This window comes from Vipera berus (assembly GCF_964194415.1).
Source record: "Vipera berus genome assembly, chromosome: 5".
In the NCBI taxonomy this organism is placed as follows: Eukaryota; Metazoa; Chordata; class Lepidosauria; order Squamata; family Viperidae; genus Vipera; species Vipera berus.
This window is the reverse complement of record NC_138207.1, coordinates 42158800-42180446: the sequence shown is the minus strand read 5'-3', so window position 1 is coordinate 42180446 and position 21647 is coordinate 42158800. Positions and strand designations below refer to the sequence as shown.

At 37.5% G+C, this 21647-nt stretch overlaps 1 protein-coding gene across 2 annotated transcripts in view; it reads left to right on the top strand.

The window, feature by feature from the left end:
- MAP3K13 (mitogen-activated protein kinase kinase kinase 13) overlaps window positions 1–21573 on the top strand; it is a 50939-nt gene extending 29366 nt beyond the window's left edge. For both annotated transcript variants that reach the window (XM_081328385.1, XM_081328386.1), the window contains 8 exons: window positions 2402–2510; window positions 9176–9285; window positions 9892–10008; window positions 10355–10492; window positions 11710–12433; window positions 12666–12736; window positions 16108–16405; window positions 16960–21573. In XM_081328385.1, coding sequence (XP_081184511.1) covers window positions 2402–2510; window positions 9176–9285; window positions 9892–10008; window positions 10355–10492; window positions 11710–12433; window positions 12666–12736; window positions 16108–16405; window positions 16960–17061 — 1669 coding nt within the window. In that variant the 3' untranslated portion in view covers window positions 17062–21573. The remainder of the gene's footprint in view (window positions 1–2401; window positions 2511–9175; window positions 9286–9891; window positions 10009–10354; window positions 10493–11709; window positions 12434–12665; window positions 12737–16107; window positions 16406–16959) is intronic.
- The last annotated feature ends 74 nt before the right edge of the window (window positions 21574–21647 follow it).

Genomic DNA, 21647 nt, shown 5'->3' with positions numbered 1-21647 from the left:
TGTTCAACTAATTGTTGAGATTGCTTTTTCATAGCCTCTTGCAAAACATCCTGCAAATCTTTTACTGTCAAAGCTGGTGCAGGGGGAGGGGGCATTAAAGCCTGTAACGAAGATTGCTGCACCGGGGAAGCCCCCACACTTCTAGGAACTTTAGATGATTTGGCAGCCATTTTCACCCACTCAATTCTGTTGCGCACTTTCACTTTTTAAAAATCTCCACAAAGTCCACTGAGTTAAAGATCATATACTTGCTCTGACATGATTCTCCTGTACATCTCTGCCTGCATCCAAGTAATCCAAAGTTCACTCTCGCTAGCAGGGATGGTTGCTGCACCCTGCTCTGCTCCAAAGCCCTGGAGCAGAGGCGTCCCGAAGTCCGGAGCAAACTCAGGCTTCAGGGGGGCTCAATCCTTCAACCACCAGAGTTTTAACTCTGGCGGTCTGGGAGAGCTCTACCCCTGCCTGGGCGCTCACCCCCTCCTCTTCTCCCGAGGAGCGGGCTTCCGAGCCGCCAAAACAGCTGATCAGCGCTGTTTTTGGTGGTTCTACAGAAACAACGGGGCTGACAGCCTAAATGGCTGCCGGCGGCGGAGCCTTGCCACCCGGAAGTCTCACGTTTGGTGTTACATTCCACAATCTGCACATGGAAATATCCTGGTTGACTTTTTTAATATGTATCTTATTGTATTCTGTTGCTGTCTATTAAGCAATGTCCAGGTGTAAAGTGTACATTTATGTAGCTTGAAGTAAAAATTAGCAATGAAGAAGGAATGCTACGAATATTGAGGTATTAGTGTGGCATAGAAAACATAAATATGCTAAAAGAATAAAGGAGATGCAGACTATAGAGTGTTAAAAGAAGAAAGACTAGTTGTCCATTCATAAAAAGACTATATACAGTGAGAAAAGCAGCAAATTTATTGTTTAGTTATTTTAGTTATGGTATATTTAGTTAGAAATCATCCCTTTTGGGTTATTCTAGTAGATATAGAACACGGGTCGGCAACCCATGGCTCCAGAGCCGCATGCAGCTCTTTGAGCCGTCTCCTGCTTCTCCCAGTCGCCCGGTGCGCGCGCACCTCTCCGAACGGGCGGAGGTGCGCGTGCACCACTCCGAACGGGAGGAGGTGCGCGCGCACCACTCCAAAGGTTTGGAGAGCTGCGCGCGCACCTCTCTCGCACCTCCGCCCGAACACCCATTTGGAGACCTGCTGGTGTTCGGGCGGAGGTGCGGTTTGGAGACCTGCTGGTGCCGGTTTAGAAAGCCTTTGGAGAGGTGCACACGCACCTCCGCCCGAACAGCGGTTTGGAGACCTGCTGGTGCCGGTTTAGAAAGGTGCTGCGGGCCGCGGCAGCTTTCTAAACCGGCACCAGCAGGTCTCCAAACCGCACCTCCGCCCGAACACCAGCAGGTCTCCAAACCGCTGTTCGGGCGGAGGTGCGCGCGCACCTCTCCAAAGGTTTGGAGAGCTGCGCGCGCAGGAGAGGTGCGCGCGCACCTCCGCCCGAACAGCGGTTTGGAGACCTGCTGGTGTTTGGGCGGAGGTGCGGTTTGGAGACCTGCTGGTGCCGGTTTAGAAAGCTGCCGCGGCCCGCAGCAGCTTTCTAAACCGGCACCAGCAGGTCTCCAAACCGCTGTTTGGGCGGAGGTGCGCGTGCACCTCTTCAAAGGTTTGGAGAGCTGCCCGCGCACCTCCGCCCGAACGGACAATGGCGCCGTGTTTGGAAAGCTGCCCGATCCCCCGCAACCTCCAGGTGAAAATCCTCCATTTTCCCTCTCACAGCCCTCCCTTAAAAATTACGTTCCTGGTGAGGCCCCGGGCTTTTAAAAGCCACCGGGGCCCGGCCGCTGTAGGCGAGGACCAGCTTCCTGGCTCGCTCCCTCTCTTTTCCGCAGGCATTATTTGCTCGAAAGTGTTTAAGTTTATTGCTCAAATGATGTTTCTAATTAGCGCTTCGGACCAGGTCCCTCTATTTTTGAGGGAGGGAAGAGGGAGGAGAAACTTATTGTAAAAAAAAAATAGAGGGAAAAGACTCCGCTGGAAGCAATTCCTGCTTTACAAAAGCCACTAGTGCCGAGAACTTCGTTCGGGCGGAGGTGCGCACGCACCTCTCCAAAGGGGAGACCCGTCGCCGCGCAGGTGCCTCCCATGTTTTTTGCGCATGCGCAAAATATTTTTTGCACATGCGCATGTGTGGACGCACGCGCGCGCAATTTTTGCAGCTCCCACTTTTTTGTTTGTGTGATGGAACCGGTTCTGAGTGGCTCTTTTCCTTTTTCCGGTTGCCGACCCCTGATATAGAAATTAATATCCTTCTGTAAGTTTACCTTCAAAGGAAAAAAAATTGGCTAAAGTTAGTTTACTGGATGGTATCTCTTTTGTTTTCTTTAATTTGGCAGGCAAAGCAAGCCACGGAATCGACCTTCTTTTCGACAGACACTTATGCACCTTGACATAGCATCTGCTGATGTTTTGGCTACCCCACAGGAGACTTATTTCAAGTCTCAGGTAATTCAATAATTACTTTTTTTTACATGTTTTTTTAAAAAAATATATATTCAATTTTATTTTTCCATTTCTTCCACAAACAAGTCAACAAATATATCGCCATACATAAAAACCTACACGTACGTTTGGGTGCTGCTCGTCCATTTCCCCTTTCACCGTATCCACCCTCTTTCTCTCTCTTCCCTCTTCTCTACTTTCTTTCTCCCTTTCTCCTTTCTTTCCTACTTCCCTCTTCTTTCTCTCCTCTCCTCTCCCCTCCTCTCCTCTCCTCTCCTCTCCTCTCCTCTTTCCCTCACCACTCCCCCCCCATTTCTCCCCACTTCTCCTCTTTCCCTCCAACCTCTCTCCTCTCCTTTCTTCCCTCCCATTCCTCTTCCGATACAATTCAGGGGAGATGTCCGAGCAGCTCCTCTTGGATTTTCAATGTCTATATTAGGTATGATAATATCCTTATCTCCTCATTTTTCTTCCATCTAAATTAGTGTTAGCCGTCTTTTAAGCATATTCTCTTTTCCACCCACTCGTAAAATTTTCCCCAAATTTCATAACACACTGACTCTGTCTTATCGTTAATTATCATTGTTAATCTGTTCATTTCTGCACATTCCATTATTTTCCTGATCACCTCTTCTTCTGGAGGAGCTTTCAGTGCCTTCCAGTTTTGTGCAAACACAATCCTAGCTGCAGTGGTTATATGAATAATCAAATATGTGTTCTCTTTGCTATATTTCTCTGGTAAATACCCAACAGGAATATTTCTGGTCTTAATTCTATACGTTGTATCATCTTTTCTATCCGTGATTTGATTATGTTCCAATAGGTTTTAGCTTCTGAACACGTCCACCACATATGATAGAAAGAGCCTGGTATTTGATGGCATTTCCAACATTTCATAGATCTGTCCTCAAACATTTTAGCTAGTCTCTCTGGAGACATATGCCATCTGTAGAACATCTTGTACGTATTTTCTTTATACGCTGTCGCCATTGTCAGTTTATAGTTACTTTCCCACAATTGTTGCCATCTATCTAATTCAGTCGTATATCCAAAATTTCTTGACCATTTTATCATTGACTCCTTAACTTGCTCCTCTTCTAATTCCCTATATAATAAGTACCTATACATTTTTAATCCATTTTTCTTCAGTTCCCGTAAGTACTTCATCTAACTCTGTTCTCCCCAAATTAAAACCATCTATTTTAGCATCTTTTTCATATCTAGATTGTATTTGCGTTCTCATGTACCAATCCATCTTTATTCCTTGTTCCTCTAATTGTTGTTTGGTTTTCAGCTTCCCCGTATCTGTTAGTAGGTCTTTATATCTTATAATGTTTCCCATGTTAAACATATTGGGGTGTATTAACGCTTCCATCGTTGAGAGCCAATCTGGAATCCTCAAGTAATGTTTCCTCTTTATTTTCTCCCAAACCATCAATAAAGAATTCCTGATATGATGTCTCTAGAAATAGCTGTGTATTCTATTTTTCCCATACCATATGAACGCATGCCATCCCAACTGTAAATCATGTCCCTCTAATGTCAATAATCTAGTATTCCTCAGTAAAATCCATTCTCTCATCCATGACATTGCTGCAGCCTGGTAATATAATTCCCAATTAGGTAAGCTAAATCCACCTCTGAGTCTTGCATCCTGTAACATTTTAAAATTAATCCTTGCCTTTTCCCCCTGCCAAATATATTTCAAAATTATTTTATTTAGCCCCTCAAAATATTTCTTTTCCAATCTTATTGGTATTGTATCTAACTTTCCCATCAATCCTTTTTTTTGTTTTTCAGTAATATTTTTCACTATTTTTGTTTTATCTTTATTACCGGTAATCTTCAAACCTGCTACCTCACCATATTTTTCTATTTGTTCTATTAATACAGGTCCTGTCTCTAGTGGCTCCTCCAAGATAAATACTAAATCATATGCGAAACTTGTAGCTTATATTCTTCTCTCTTAACTTTCATACCTTTTATATCCTTATTCTGTCTTACAGTTCTATTTAGTATCTCTAGTGTCAATACAAACAATGATGGGGATAAAGGGCATCCCTGCCTTGTTCCTTCACAATGTTAATCTTTTCAGTCATATCTCCATTAATCATTATTTTGGCTATTTGCTTATTATAAATTGCTTTAATTACATTTATAAATTTCTCCCCAAAATCCGTAATCTGTAGTTGTCTTATCATGAATTGCCAATTGACATTATTGAATGCTTTCTGCGCATCCAAAAACATCAATGCTATCTTTTTTTCGGGGTGTGTTTCATAGTATTCTAATGTGTTTAATATAATTTGCATATTGTCTCTAATCTGTCTTTTGGGCAGGAACCCATTTTGATCTAAATGTATAAATTCATTTAGGAACTTTTTAAGTCTTTCAGCCATGATTGATGCGAATATTTTATAGTCCACATTCCGCAAGGAAATCGGTCTATAGTTCTTTATTTTCGGTATTTCCGTTTCTTCCTTTGGTATCAGGTATTTGTGCTTCCAACCATGAATCTGGGATCTTAGCTTCAGAGAGGAGTTCATTATAGAGTTCCAGCATTACATTGCCTAACAGTTCCTGCAATGTTCTATATAGTTCCGCTGGTAGCCCATCTGGTCCTGGTGTTTTGCCATTCTTTTGTTTTTTAATTGCTTCTGTTAATTCCATCATTGTTTTTTTCTCTTCTAGTAGCTTTTTAAATTTCTCTGGTACTTTAGGTATCTCTGTTTTTTCCAAAAATTGTTTTATCCTATCATCTGAAACTGCTTGTTGCTTATATAAATTCTCATAATATTCCCAAGCTATTTTTTTCTTTTCTTCATTCCGGTGTTGTAAAGTCCCCTCGGCATCTTCCAGTTGTTTAATCCATCTCTTCTCTTTCTCCTTTTTAATTTTATATGTCAACCATCTCCCTGGTTTGTTTGCATGTTCAAAAAAGGTTTGTTTAACTGCCTTTATTTTCGTTGCCACCTCTTCATTTTCTATTGTTCATTTTATGCTTGTTCAACTCCATTAAATTTTTTATCTTTTTGTTTTGTGTATCTTTCTGTAATTCTTTCTCAAGAGTCTTATATTCTTCCTCCAGTTTTTCCCTAATTTGTCTTTTCTGTTTATTCTTTTTCCCCATATAAGATATAGCAAGTCCTCTCATGTACGCTTTTGCCGTATCCCAGACATTTTGAAGTGAGGTATCTTCTGTTTTGTTTTCCTTAAAGAAGAAAGTCATTTCTTTTTCCATATATTGCTGGAAGTCTTTTTCATTCAATACAGTTTGATTTAATGTCCATCTTGTTCTTTTTTTTTTGTCCCTTCCATGTAATTGTGACTCGATTGTGGTCCGCCCATGTGCTTGTTTCTATGTTTATATTTTATGTACTCAGTGCTTTTTTTGTAAAAGAAAAAGGTGCCGGAACTCACACATGTCATACACCCCGCCTTGCCTACCCTACAAGGTTCCATCCAAAAAAGGTGCCGGAACTCTGTTCTGAGCGTTCTATGACAAAAAAGCCCTGTATGTACTTGTAAATAAGTCTATTGATGTCCATATCATATCTACTCTCGACCAGGACAGGTGTCTGTTAGAATAGAATGTATATTGCTTCTTTTCCGGATATTTTTCTCTCCAAACATCTAATATATTTAATTCGTCCACCATATTATGAAAAGATTTTGGAAGTGTTCTCCTTAGGGTCTTTTTTTTTTGTCGTATTATAATCCAGCCCGGCCTTTACGATAGCACTGAAATCTCCAATCATACATATGCTTTCGAATTCCAATTCTATTATTTTCTGGTGTAATTTTGAATAGAAATTTTCTTGGTTTTCATTTGGGGCATAAATTGCTACCAATAAAGTTTTTCTACAATTCATAATTACTTCCACCATTAAAATTCGCCCTTCTTCATCTGAATATAACAATGTAGTTTGTATTGCTTTTTGAATATATAATACCACACCTCTTTTACTCTGATCTGCAAGTGAGGTATATAATTCTCCCAATTTTGGATATTCTAGTAGATATTTATGTTGTTGCTTAATATGAACTTCTTGTAAAGAAATTATATCCATCTTTAATTTCCCCAATTTATTTAGTGTTCTTTTTCTTTTTATAGCCGAATTCAGTCCATTTACGTTTATTGAAATTGCTTTTATTTCTTCTTCCATGATTATTTATTTGAAGTTTTAGTTGCTCTCGTTATTCTGATCTCTCTTTGCTCTTTTGCTCTTGTCCCTTCTCTCAACACCCTTTCCTCCTGTTCTATGCTATACTTACTGCATTGCTTCTCTGTCTCGTCTCCTTGCTGTCTGGTTACTCTTTCCCCTCTCAGCCTTTCTTCTTCTTGCTGCCCAAAGTATTGATCATAGAAAAGTTCTGTTTTCTCTAATGTGTCCAGTCTATGTCTCTGTTCTTGCCAATTTATCATTACTCCTTCTGGTATTAACCATCTAAAATTTATCCCTTTTTTAATTAAGCATTTTATCGGAGATTGATACTCCTTTCTCAGGTCTCTCACTCTTCTTGGGATCTGTTTTAACATCACTATATCTCTTCCTTTATATTTTATTTTAACATTTCACAGCTTCTGCAGTATATCTACTCTTAATGCTTTTTTAGTAAATCTTATATGCACCTCTCTGGGGAGAGTATTTCTCATAGCATATCTAGTGTATATTCTAAATATCTCATCTATATCATTAATTATCTTTTCCTTGCTTTCCTCCAATGCTTCTGCTAATATTCCCACCATTACATCTGCTAGGTTCTCTCCCTTTTCTTCTTCAACATTTTGGAATCTTAAATAATAATCGGCTCTATCCATCTCTAAAACAATGATCATTTTTTCCTGATTCCTGTCTGTTAATGTAAGTCGGTTATCAATCTCCTCTAGTCTTTTATCTATTAATTCAATTCTTTCTTCAGCTTGTTGCAATCTTTGTTCATTTTTCTCCATCAGTTCTTTGACCTCTTTTAGGTCCTCTTCTAGTTTACCAATCCCTTCTTTGAAGTCTGTGTGTAGAGCCAGTATCATATTTTTCAATTCCATGTTGGATCTATCTTGCTGCGTTGTGTTGTCTAGTGATTTCTGTGCCACCGGACTCTGTGATATTAGGGCAGCTGTTGCTGGGTGTGTTGTGGTCTTCTTCATTTTCTCCAGTAGTTTGTAATCCAAATGTTGATGGGGTATTATAATCCAGATGTACTCCAAAAAAAAAGGAGTACGAAAAATTTCAGCGACAAGTAAAGGTGAGTACAAAGGGAAAAGGAAAGAAAAAAAGGAAAAAGCCAAATATCCTTATATTTAAAAAAGAAAGAAAGAAAGAAAGAAATCCATACAGGTTACACTCTTTGTTCGTTTCAGAGTCTCTGTGCCTTAGTCCAAAAGAAAAAAAAATCAAAGTAAAAAACAATCCATCATTCTGCAAACTAAAAAACAACAACAACAGACTCTGTAAACTTCTTATCAGTGAGTTCAGCAGCTGTCATTCAAGGTCACTTACTCTCCCTTTTTTTCTTAAGCTTCAAGGGTATCTCAGCCGAGATACTTGATTCATTGCCTTCTTTTGCCTTCCATTGTTATCCACCGCTGCAGTTCCAGGAGAGGAGTAGTTTAAAAATCCGCTCCCCTCCCTCACTTCTGCACGGCTTCAAATTCTTTTTATTTCCCCCCCCCCCACAGTTTCCAGCATTTAAGGATTCTCAATCTTCTCACCCAGGCAATCCTCCAAACTTACTTTCAAGATCTTCCAAATGGCCGCCCTGGCTTGTGACGGCTCGCAATGGCCGTCTGACAGCTGCTGGTCCGGGAAGCTTCCGTCGGCTCTCCAGGAGGTTGTGATCCCTCCTGTGCTGCCAAAACTGCGCCTCCCTTCGTCACCATCCCTACAGGACAGCTCTGATCTGTCTGAAACTCAGACCCCCAAACAGCTGAAAAGCGACAATCCTTTGGGAGCTTCCGAAGGATGTGTCGTCCCGCCACGGTGCTGGCCCCGCCCCCTTCTAATTCAATAATTACTGAGAGCAACAGATTCAGTCTGTCATCTTGTCATAAGAACTTTAGAAAAGACTGCTGGATCAAGCCAAAGTCCATTTTAATTCAGCGTTTTGTGTCTCATTGTAGCCAACTAGGTGCCTCTGAGGTGCTCATAAGCAAGGAGACAGATATATACCTCTCTCCTATTAATGATGTCTTGCAACTGGTATTTGGAGATTTGCTACTTATATCTTGAATGTATAATTGATTATTCAAGACTAACAGTGCATAACAGATTCATTTTGTAGGTCCATGTTAGTAACCCTCATATGTCTAATGCTAATGATATTAATCTGTAAATTCCCCAAGTTAATTATACACTGGGCAGAGAAGTGCTTTTTTTTCTCTTTCAATTAGCTTCATTGGGAGATTCCTTCTTGTAATGTTTTCAGGGACTCCTTACCTGTTTTCTTTGTAACATGCATACTTTTTGTACCTTGATCATATTTTATTTATTTATTAGATTTTTATCCCACCTTTATTACTTTGTATAAATAACTCAAGGCTGAGAAACAAGTTGAGTGTAGCTCGGCTTTCTTTCTCATATGTTAGTGCAATGTAACTTTTCGTGATGTAATTGCCAAAGCTCTGAGTTATGAGGTATAACCATCTAAATGTAAAATTGCTTGAATAGGCTGAATGGAGAGAAGAAGTAAAGAAGCACTTTGAAAAGATTAAAAGTGAAGGAACTTGTATACACCGGTTAGATGAAGAACTTATTCGTCGTAGAAGAGAAGAGCTCAGGTCTGTATTTATTTAAGAGGTTACGGTGATTACTGGTTTTAGATTAAGAATCCATCTACTTTATTATACCTTTCCCACATGTGCCAGTAAGTCATATCTGGAAATTCTAAAAGGGTCACACGAAGGAAACAGCTCTGGTTCTAGCAGTTGGTATTCACATAACTTCTGAACCTGGGAGATGCATTTAATTAGCATGGCAACTGTCTATTGGTAAATACGCCCTTCCTAAAGTGTCTAATCTGCCCTTTTCAATTCAGTTCCTTCCAGATATGTTGAGATTATACTTCCTTAATTTCTGGGTGCTGTAGTCCCAATAACTGCCAGATTACGAAAGGTTGATTTACTCTTGTCAGTAATGAGTTTTTATCGGTTTGAACTGTAGGCTAATTGTTTTTACTAGGTGGAGCTGAATTCTTGTTTTTTGACAAAGAGACCAAATACTATTATCTATTTCTAAATAAACCATGTTTTTGTTTTGACAGCATTCAAATGTTTTCATAACTTTTGTCTGTTTTAAAAGTTACCCTTAACATGCTTAAGAATAATGCTGCATAAGTATATGCTGTTGGTTATAGGATTGTACTGTCAGCTCTTTCCTTTTCTTAGGCATGCCTTGGACATTCGTGAACATTACGAAAGAAAACTTGAAAGAGCCAATAATTTGTACATGGAACTCAGTGCCATCATGTTACAGTTGGAAGTTCGCGAAAAAGAGCTCCTCAAGTACATATATCCATCTATGTTTAATTTTTATAAGAATTCTGTAATTGACTCCAAAATTGGGAGAATCTTTATTCTTCTTGTTAAGCACTTTTTTCTTCTGATCAAAGTTGTGAATAAGAAAGGTGTATTCATTTGCAGGAAATGATAGTTCTGTTGGGTTACTGGATATTGATATGAGGCATAACTGGAATTTCTGACAACTTTGCTTGATGCCTTATAGGATAATTAGGTTTTTCCAACTGCCAGGTATATACTTTAACATACTTTGCTTACAGCAGTTTGTAAACCTTTGAATAACCTTTGATTAAGAGAAGATTAAGAGGGTTTTTTTTAATGTTACATTTAGACGGGAACAAGCTGTGGAAAAAAAGTATCCTGGAACTTACAAGCGTCATCCTGTCAGACCAATAATCCATGCTAATGCAATGGAAAAATTAATGAAGAGAAGAGGACTCTCCCACAAATCTGGGGGGCAGACTAAACGGTGAGGCAAATAACCATAGTATATTCAAGGGGGAGGGTTACTTTTCATAATTTCCTGAATTCTTTTGAATGCCAATTTCTGATCACTGAAGTGGTGTTGACATGTGCAATAAATTAGATAGTAATATTTGAATATGAATATAGTTTGCTATTTAACTGCTTTGAAAAGAACCTAATAGTCACAAATGGATATGTTCAAATAATCAGATAAAATGATTAATGGGTCTTGAAGCTTGGACAGTAAGATGTGGTAAATAAACACATTTTATTTATTATTTAAAACACTTACATGGATACTAAACACAAACCACATGACTCTGGATGGCATATAAAGTCATTAAATAAAAATACAAAAGAAAAAAGAACTGAAAAGACAAATAACATGCACCACTAAAGCAAACTAAAATAATTAAATGGCAATCAGTACTAAAATACACTGTATCTCAACCAACTGCTTGGGTAAAGAGCCAGGTTTTAATTGCTTTTCTAAAGGCTGCATGGATAGAACCAACGAACTCAGTTTTGGGTGGACATCATTCCAAAGATCTATCTTTGGTTACATCCCAAATAGTTCTACACCTCCATTCTTAGTTCTCACATTGTGCACTTTCCTACATGATATCCATAATTTTATTTTTAATTAAATATGTGCAATTTAGTTTTCTTTATTCTAAACATATAAGTGGACTCATTGGCAATAATAATAAAGCCACAGGCTTCCTTAGCCAATCAAAATTATATTAAAATGATGACACCCATGGGGCAATGTCATGATGCAGGCTCCATCCTTTTATCCTTGTGTCGGATATCTGATGCAAGTTGTAACTAGTGGTTTTTGCATCATGATGCAAATTTCAACACTTCCCCCCATAGATCTTTATGAAGAAAACTGAATATATTGCAGGTTAGCACAGATAACTCTGTTACCAAGTGATGCAATTAAAAAGTGAAAAAACCACACAACTCTATCTGACATGACATCAATTCTGACTACATTCATTAAGCAAATCACAGTGGATTGTTGAGCATGACAATGGTTAGTGATGATCCGGTGACCAACCCGGATTGGATCCTGCAACATTATCCTGGGACATGTATGTTTGTCTTCATTTGTGATAATTCTCCTTGTTCAGCGCCATTATAACTCTGAATGACTTTGAGTGAATGGTCGGAAAGCAAAACTACCTATAATTTGAATGATTTTGCATTCTTTTCCAGACCTGACCTGTTGAGATCTGATGGCATATCCAACACTGAAGTGGCCCCTAGCGGCTCTCCTCTCTCAGGGAGTCCCAAAATGACAACACTTAGTAGCAAGGGACGTTACCGCAGCAAACCACGCCACCGGCGAGGAAATAGCAAAGGCAGTTACAATGATTTTACTGGAGTCTTGAAAAATCAGCCAGCACAGGATGACGTGGGCCAGCCAACTCACCATCATCCCCATCATCCCCATCATCATGATAATTATCTTCGACTTAATATACATGGACAAGATATAGCCAGTTGTGCTAACAACCTACGATACTTTGGTCCTGCTGCTGCCCTACGCAGCCCTCTTAGCAGTCATGCCCAACGGAGGATGTCTGGCTCTAGTCCTGATCTTATCTCTGCTGCTGTGGAAGCCGATTCAAGGAGAAATCTGGAGGTAAAGAAAGATGGAGAGAATAAAGCTGATTTTTGGGAATGTTGTCAAACAGATACATATAGTCTCTGTCCTCAGTGCAGAATGGGAGCAAATGATGCAAATCAACAACAATCACTTGATCCAGGGCTAGAACAGCCTGAAGGACCATTGTACGATTCAGCGTATACAAATTTGGAGTTTCCTGCAAAGAATAAAGAAGGTGAATTCAGCAGCCACAGGTCAGTGTCTCCTCTTGGCTCCTCTCATCTTGCAAGCACTCCAGGACTGCTGGGTAAAACTCGATCCATTCCGAAGGTGAGGCCTTCAGAATTCTTAAAACAATATTCTTGTTTACCTGTGTTCTATTTTCTCATTCATGCTATTTGCTTAATTATACTGTGTCAAGGTTTTATAGTTTATGCTGACTAGAATGAAATTAAAAGATTTTTCTTCCTGAAAATTGCATATTTATGAGGCTTACTTTTAAATTGGAATCTGCATATTTGTAATTATTTGTCAAATAACAATTCCTTTTGTTGCCTACCAGAGTGGTGATGATTCTTCAGAACAAGAAGAAGGAGAAGTGGATAGTGAAGTGGAATTTCCACGGAGACAGAGGTAGAACAACCCAGTCTGACATTTTATGAATTATTTAATAGCAGTTCATTTAAGGAATCTTCATATGATTTAATTTCCTTTCTGCATAAAGAAAACTTTTGAGTTTGACAATGTTAGCTAAGATTTTCATCCAAAGAGTTGCTTCTCCATCTCTATTTTAGAAACAAAATATATGGGATAAAACAATATGGTCAAATGTGTGTATTGTGTCAGACCTAAGATGTTGAGCAAGTAAGACGTGGATACAACACCACTTGCTTCTTTCAGCAGCACACGTGCACATCACTGATCTCACTGATAAGCACTGGGATATGATTAGTGGCCAATGGACAGACATGAAAATAAAAATTACAGTTTATTATATGTGCAAACTTACCACTATGAATAAAATGTTCAGATGAAATTATCAGGAAAGATCTTTCTACCGCGTCTACAATACGTACCGGTACATGAAAAGTGACTCTTAAAAAAAGATAACGCTTGGAAAGTTTATTTATTTATTTATTTATTTATTTATTATTGGGACTTATATGCCGCCCTATCTCCTGAAGGACTCAGGGCGGCTAACAACAATAAAATACAATAATACAAAAGTTAAAAAGAAATTAAATTAATAGCCCCAGTAGAATAAATTAAAATTAAGTTAAAAAATTAAAAACATAATTAAAATCCCTGTCAGTCCAGGCCAGCCTGATGGAAAAGGAGTGTTTTGAGGCCGCGGCGAAAGGACCGGAGATCCGGGGCCATCCGAAGCTCAAGGGGGAGTTAGTTCCATAGGGCTGGCGCTCTCACAGAGAAGGCCCTCCCCCTGGGGGTCGCCAGCCAACATTGTCTAGCCGACGGCACCCTGAGGAGGCCCTCTCTGTGTGAGCGCACTGGGCGATGGGAAGTCGTTCCCGGCAGCAGATGGTCCTGCAAGTATCCCAGGCCTAAGCCATGTAGGGCTTTAAAGGTAAGTACCAGCACCTTAAATCTACTACTTTGATCCTTTTGGGGGACGTAACGATTATTGCCTATAACTGCAAAGATGTTCATATGTTTGTGTGTGTGCATGTGTGTGTGCATGCACACACACACATGTATATCCCAGATATATATCAATTTACAGACATTCTCAGAGTAAAGAATAAATATAATAAGACACAAGGAAAACAAGGAATGTTTGTGGATAAGTATACTGTAGGACTTTGCCACCTGTTCCTTGTTTTTCTTGTATCTCTCTCATAGTTTTTCTTCTCTAACTTGAATAGAAGTTTTCATTTTTTTAACTATATTTTGTTAAGTATTTGCAGAATGTTTCATAAATTTTGGTGAATTTCATATCATAATTTGAGTTTATTTGGAAGGAGCCTAACAGGTACAAGAGTACAAAAGAGAGTTGTATACAATGGCTGAAATTCAAAATGTTCCATACTTGAAATATTCTTTTTCCAACTTCAGTCATTTCAAATTAGAAACATTGTTTGACCTTGAAAGAGAGCTACTTTAACCTGATGTTTGGAACAACCAATTTCAAACTAGAAATATTCAGAGATTCAGGCCCAAAATATTTCGGTTTCAAAATGTTTTGGATACTATAGTAAAAATGTTTTACATAATTGTATACCGTTTTTTCAGGCTGAGGACCCACATTGGTCCTTGAGTTTTGTGTGTCTGGCCACAGTCCAAAATTGTAATTTGATTTGCATTTAGCATATTTTTTATCATTTTAATAGATTTGAGTGATCATCCAACTCTGGGCAGCTCATAGCAATAAAAGTATAAAAAACATATACAAACTAAAAAAAACCCAGCTCCACCTCCCAAGCAACTCCAACAACTTTCTGTAGGTCCACTACTCTATTCCAATGCCTAGGTAAAGAGCCAGGCTTTAATGGCCTTCCATAGAGCTAAGAATGTGGGGGCTTGCCAGATTGCTGGGGGGAGTATATTCCAAAAGGTAGGAATGGTAGGAATTTAAAAGGCATATTTCCTAAGACCCACTAGATGGCAGTGTTTCTAGGAAGGGACCTGGAGCATGCTCATTCTGTGCAAATCTGGATCTAGTGGAACTGATATCCTCAGAGAAATTAAAGATAAGTCTGGTGGTTATCCTCCAGCCATCCATTTGATAGTTATTGATTTCTTTAAGATTAACTGTTTTAATTTAGTAATGTTGAGATATAGGGTGTGTATTCAAAACTTTAGCAGATACTGAGAATTGCTGCTGTTAATGTTTTTTTTTTCCTTGATGGAAAAAAGCTGGATATGACAAAATTTGGAGAAAGAGATAAATGAATTTTGAGAAAGAAAAAATTAGGAGATTATGGATAATGTATCCAGGTTTTTGCAACAGAAAGGAAAATACTCTAGATGAAAATTGTCATCTAAGTACCAATCTGGATATAAAGTTTAGAGCAGGTTATGAGTAAGATTTCTTCATACCAAAGTGCACTGTTTGGAAAAAATGGACCAAAAAAGCAAACGTTATTAATTTGTAAGAAAATAAAACATGTATTGTTACATGATTGTTTTTGTGCATTTGATGTATATGGATTAAAAAATTTGTCAGAAAACAGGGTAAAAAGTGTGTATGTCATGAGATCCATTTCAACATTAAGAAAAAATCCTCTTTTGTGGGGTTTAGCATGTTCCATAAATTTAAATGATTTCTGAGATAACATAAAAATGAAGTTTCATGTTTATTCTAAATGTTCAGGAATAATTATAAACTTATTATTTTGCTGACAGAAAAATTAGCATTTTTTTTTACTGCTGCCATTTGATAAAGCTGTTGTTTCTAAAATGAGTTAATGAAGTTTCTCCCCATTGCCCTCCCTGATCCTCTGACCTCATCTGAGCAATGTGGAATGGCACTTGTGAATGGAAGAATTGTGCAAAATTGAACATAGAGCCATTTAATTTTAGTATTCTCTCCTTCCCAAACCTCCCAATTTTCCTCATAGTGTAGGAAGGTCTCTGAAAATGATTTCCATGGTGCAGCAAGCTGCAGGTCCAAAAGGAAATGGGCAGTTTTCATTTGTGAATTTCTTTGGATTCATTTACCCTAAACCCTATCTTGTCAATTCTCTACCATACCAGAATAGAATAAAGAGACTGTATTTTGCTGTAGGATAGTTTCCAACTTATTTAGAATAGTTTACAATTATTAAAAAGCAGAAGAAAGACTATTATGAAACAGAATGTGCATTCTTCATGAAGAGGAACATTACATTTTTATGCATAATAGTTTTGAAATTGTATATACAATGTTTTTTAAGAATGTCAAAGTTGGCTTTCTACTTGTCATTTTATTTGCATATACAGTATTATAAAAACAGTTGTGTGCAGCATTTGAATCAAAACTGACTCATGTATTAATGGATTTGCAGGCCACATCGTTGCATCAGTAGTTGCCAGTCCTATTCAACCTTTAGTTCCGAGAACCTCTCTGTGTCTGATGGGGAAGAGGGCAATACCAGTGACCATTCCAACAGTCTGGATGAGCTGGCTAATAGGCGGGAAGATTGTTTGGCTGAGAAGTTCGATGACATGCTGTCACAAACTCCAGAAATCCCCATTGAGATATCTACTCAGTCTGATGGACTTTCAGATAAGGAGAGTGCTGTACGCAGGGTGAAAACCCAGATGTCACTTGGCAAATTGTGTCCAGAGGATCATAGTTATGAGGTTAGAAACATTGTCTCTCCTTTGCTTAGGGATATTACACACTATTTAGTTGTTCTGTAACCAGGTCTGTCAACCAATTAATGCAGGGGTGACCTACGTGTGATCCTATGAAATTTATATCACCTGTCACCCTTGAGCATACTTGCTATGGCTTATGAGAGATAGAATTCAGCAACATCTGGAATACCCCAGTTTGCCTGTGTTTAATTAAATCATTTTGCTTGATCACCTACCTGCTTCTTAAATGATTTTATTAATGTCTTGGCTAAATCCTAAAATAAGCTAACCTTAGGAAGTTCATAGAAATAACTTCCCCACTCCCTGCAGTCATTTGCAACATTCAGACAGCTTTTCCAGATGATCAGAGGATTGGGTTTTTTTTATTAGGATAGTGGATAATGGGGGAAGGGGGAAATAAACTTTGAATTCCATCAGTGGCTTGTGTATGTTTTTAGCTTGCATAGAAGGGAACCACTTTACCTGTCAAATAAAAATATTGTATATTTGAAATGCCAATAAATAATTTGAATTGCTTCTATTACTTTGTAATACAGAATCCTGGGGAGTTTGGAGACTCGGGTGGTGAATCTTCAGAAGAAGACTGTTCTGATGCAACTGTGAGAACCAGTAAAGTCTGCAACTCTGCAACCTTGTAATGATAAATCTCCTTTAGCCTCATTAATCTGATCAACTGGCATTTTGATTCCACTCAGAAAAACTTTTTCATTCCGTCTTTGAGAAGTTGCTCCTCCACCCCATCAACTAAATGATCTGCAATAACTTGAATCTTTGGAGAAATGTTCTGATGAATTGGTTTCTCAATGAGCATTTCAATCATGAATGGCAGGGATGTATTTTATTGAATAATTGAACTATTGTATCATATTTTTGGCATTTTAACACTTTTTACTGAATAAGATGATCACTGTCCATAGGCAAAATAATTCATTACAAAAATAGAAATCTGAAAAAGAATCATTTTGAATTTTAAGAGAGCATATGTAGACAGAATAGAATTTGTCATTACTTGGCCATGTGGCTCTGAAGGGCTGACAGTTTAAAAACACAGCAACTTCATTGATTTCACTAAAACAGTGCATGAGATAATCTATGAGCAAAAAATCATTTGTATAACCAATGTAACTTTTTCAATATAAAGTATTCACATTCCAAGGAAAAAGTATCTGAGATGCTGTTCCTCAGCATAAGAAAATGGAAACTTAATTGTTTTCATTTTAAAATTTATTTCATTGTTACTTGATTGCAAAATCTTACAACTACATTTACAGCTTCTCTTCAGCATTTATATGATCATCATATTACTGTGAGGACAGATCAAAGTATTGAAAGTTTGATGGATAGATGCACATACTGTTTTGCTCTGTTAGCTTGTTCTCTTTATATGTTGCCTTTTATTTGGTTCCTTCAATTAAAAATATACGTATCAAATTAATGCTGAAGAACTTACAAGCCATGGAAGATATATTTTATATATCTTGAAGGAAGAAATTAGAACTGTTCCCCCTACAGCTCGGGGATAGTCCAGCTAGGCCACACAATTTGTCTTCCTACTGTTTCAGTGATACGGTTTTAATAGGAGAGAACTGGCCACTTACTATGATGGAAAGTTACATAACTTTTTTTTTTAAAAAAGGCAATTCATGAAAATGGTCTTTGGGTTGAGCTTGAAGGAATATTAAGTTATATTTATATTGTGGATTCTGGACTGATATCCCTCTTTCTTTTTTACAAATATGGTTTACCATTCATTCTATTTCCTATAATTAAAATGTTCAAGAAGAGCAAAATACGTAACACTAAAGTCCGGTTTTCGAATCAAAGTGTTAATCGTTAAGTATCAGTGCTTCCTTCCATCATGTTGGCTAAAGAATGACATTAAGAAAGAAAGCCTTTGGCGAGCGTAGCAGGGTTTAAGTGAATATCAATTGCACCGTTCACTTCATCTGCAGAATGAAAGGCAAGCATGGGTTGATATTGTGCTGCTGTTTGTTTACATTTGATTTGAAATGTTTTTTTTAAAGCATTAATAGCCTAGTGACAAAATGTAGGAAAATTCTTTACTAATATTAAAGAACAGTATTGTATGAGTTAAATTATTCCATACTTTCAAATTCTGTAGCTGGACTACATGAATCATAAATTATTTTATTATTTATTATAATTTCTATAGATTAATGATAGGGCTTGTTGTACTGCAGCATGTTCTTCAGCTATGCTGTGGATTATATCCCAGGAGGAATAGTAACCAAAGTGCTCTATGTATAATGCAATTTAATAATCTTATATAGGCCACACTGATTTTACTCAATTGCAGCAACCTATGGAAAATAAACATGGCATAGTCAGATAAAAAATTCCATTTGCCATGAGTGTCAAGTATATAAGTAGTAAATCATATGAAGCTTCAGCATGCATTAGGTTCCCTGTTGCAATCCATAACACTGTGAGATATTGTCAGATTGAAATATAAAAGAATTCAGACCTGTTCACTTGAACTGGCATCTCCTGCTAAAATAAGATTCCTCAAGCTTTATATCAGAGGGAACCGAGTTTTGTGTGTTCTGAACAAAATTGCTTTTCCTGCATTCCCTGCCTATTTCCCCAAGGAGGAACTACTTTTCTAGGGAGACCTATATGCTGTTGATACTACATTCCCCATTAATGCCATTCCAATTATATATATGGGGCAAACTATCTAGGAAGATTGCTGCATCTGCCAAGCCCATGGAAAATCCCTAATTCAGAAACATTGCTTGATCTAGGCAGTTAAAACTGACAGGAACAACTATCACGTTGCCCTTTCTCTATTTAGGGTCACTCTTTCATAAACACTTATCACCACTTTGTATCTGCATTATGAAGATAATCTCCAAACAAGTATCTGCTTTGCAGGTAGTGTTAGCAATAAAGACATGTTCTCCCTATGGCTTCAGGTTGGAGTTTAACAGCCCATGGATAGCTCTGTATTTGGAAAAGAACATTCCTTTTTTTAAAAAAATGGCAAAATAAGAGTGTCAGGATTGACAAAGTGCTGCATGCTGTTCCCCCCCCCATATGAAGCACTTGGGATTATTATCTCAGTGCTAACTTTACCCCAATGTTTCTTCTATGAGAAGTTCTATTCTAATATCCTGCTACCCTGGAAAAGAATACAGGAGTGTACAACTATCAATTTGGCAGGCAAAAATTATCTAGGATCCTGAATGAAGGATTTTCTTGTAATCCTTTAATTGCAGATATTGAGCCTGGAATCTTATGCATGCAAAGCATGCCTTTTACCAATAAGTAAAAGTCTCTACATTAGTGCAGAATGTGTCCAATTTAATTATCTTTCTTGTGTCTGGTAGATACTGGTTGTTTCTTTTTTGGTATTTGCACTTATCCTCATTTGCAATGACATGCTGCACAATGCAATTCTTCAAGAGACTATTTTATGATTCAAGAAATAATTAGGATGAGTATCCAGTAAAGTTTTCAGTCTTACACTCTCCTGCTAATATGTAGCCTGTGTATCTCATTACACTGAAGAAAAAAAGTGTTTTAAATGATCCTACCCAAAGAGCTCTCTACTTATTAGGAGACACTGGTTTAAGAAGCAAAATGAATTTGGGGGTCCTAAGAATGTAATATCTAGCAGATATTTTGGATGTGTCTTAATATTTGTTACTGATCAATTTACAAACATTCCAAATGGCTAGAAATCCATGGTTTGTTATTGAATACAATAAAAGGATTCTTCTAGATACATTTTTATCAAATTATACCTAAAAGTTTGTTCAGCTGTAAACAAGTAGAAAGTTTTGAAACTGAAATTTTAATCACAAGTGCAATCCTACTTTTCCCAGTTCAATTGCACTATATATCAGTTCTAACTTCAGAGCATTCCCTAAAGCACAAATTAAAAATGTCTTATGTCTTCACAAATATAGTCTCACAATTGCAAAGGGATCCAAATTAAGCAGTGTTATTGCTGATAATAGTTAAACTGACAGCTGGGCTACATATTATGATCACTGTGGGAAAACAGTCAATACAACAAGTTCTTCTGTCATAAAGTTAGGTACATAGGCAATAGTTATATTCAACAGTGATGTAACCTGACTCTAAGCAGAGATGTTGCTTGTTCTGTTATTACAATACACCTGTGCATGTTTTGTTTCAAGAACGATAGAATAATTAATTCTAAACTTTGGATGTTGACAAATTCCACTTTAAATATTGGTCAAACATACATAGTTGATTTTCTAGTATATGCCGGTTACCTTTTTAAAGCTTTCTCAATTGTGAAAATTAAACATTTCTTTTAAACATGGAAACAATTCTCAGGTGAATTTGGGCATTTTAAAAAGTTTGCTGTGTTCTCTCGCCCCAATAGAAAAGTACTATTTGGTTTCTGGAGCATTAGTTCACAGCACAAAATATTAAGAAAAATGTTCAGAACTATGGGAATAGATAGTAAGAAACAGAATATTAACTCCTTTCTCCTAGGAAGCAAGAGGTCTCCTTACTGGAAGAAAAGGGAGCCACCATATTTTTTCACATATTACATTGAATTCATAGAAGCAGCTAGCACAAGAAATGATGCAGTTTTGTAATAAGAAAGGGAAATAGTACTGTTATTGTATTAATTCTTTGATAGAATCTTACAGACTACAAAAGAATAGCAGAATCTAGATTTAGTTCTTAAATTTTTCAAACCAAAAGCCATAAACCATTTCATTCAGTTTATGACACAGTATTGCCATGTGTGAATTAGTGTTAGTTTTCTTGCTGTGTTATGACTGTTCTGTGCAAGGGCATTACAATATTGTAACTACCTGATTAAGGGGTCGACAGTGGCAAAGCATAAGAATAAGCAATGCAAACCAGAGATAGCTTTTGATTGAAAAGCCTTCTTTGGCATATTTTCATGATTTGTACACTCTATTCTTACTTGCTGGGTCCAGTTATGGTACAATCGATATGTTGGCTAATGGTTAGTGGAAATTATGTTTATATGTCATATAGAATTATAATTTTATCTTCTGTGCTGTCTTTTCTCTCTACTTTGAGGCAAACTTGATTTCTTTTTGTATTGAACATTGTATATCAATTGGGAACAAATGACTATCAAATAGATGCATGGAATAAAAAGCCAGTGTACCTCATTACGTGTTTGCAGCTTCAATTTTGAACATAAATGTATGACTCAAAGGTATATCTGTGTTTATTCAAAATCATC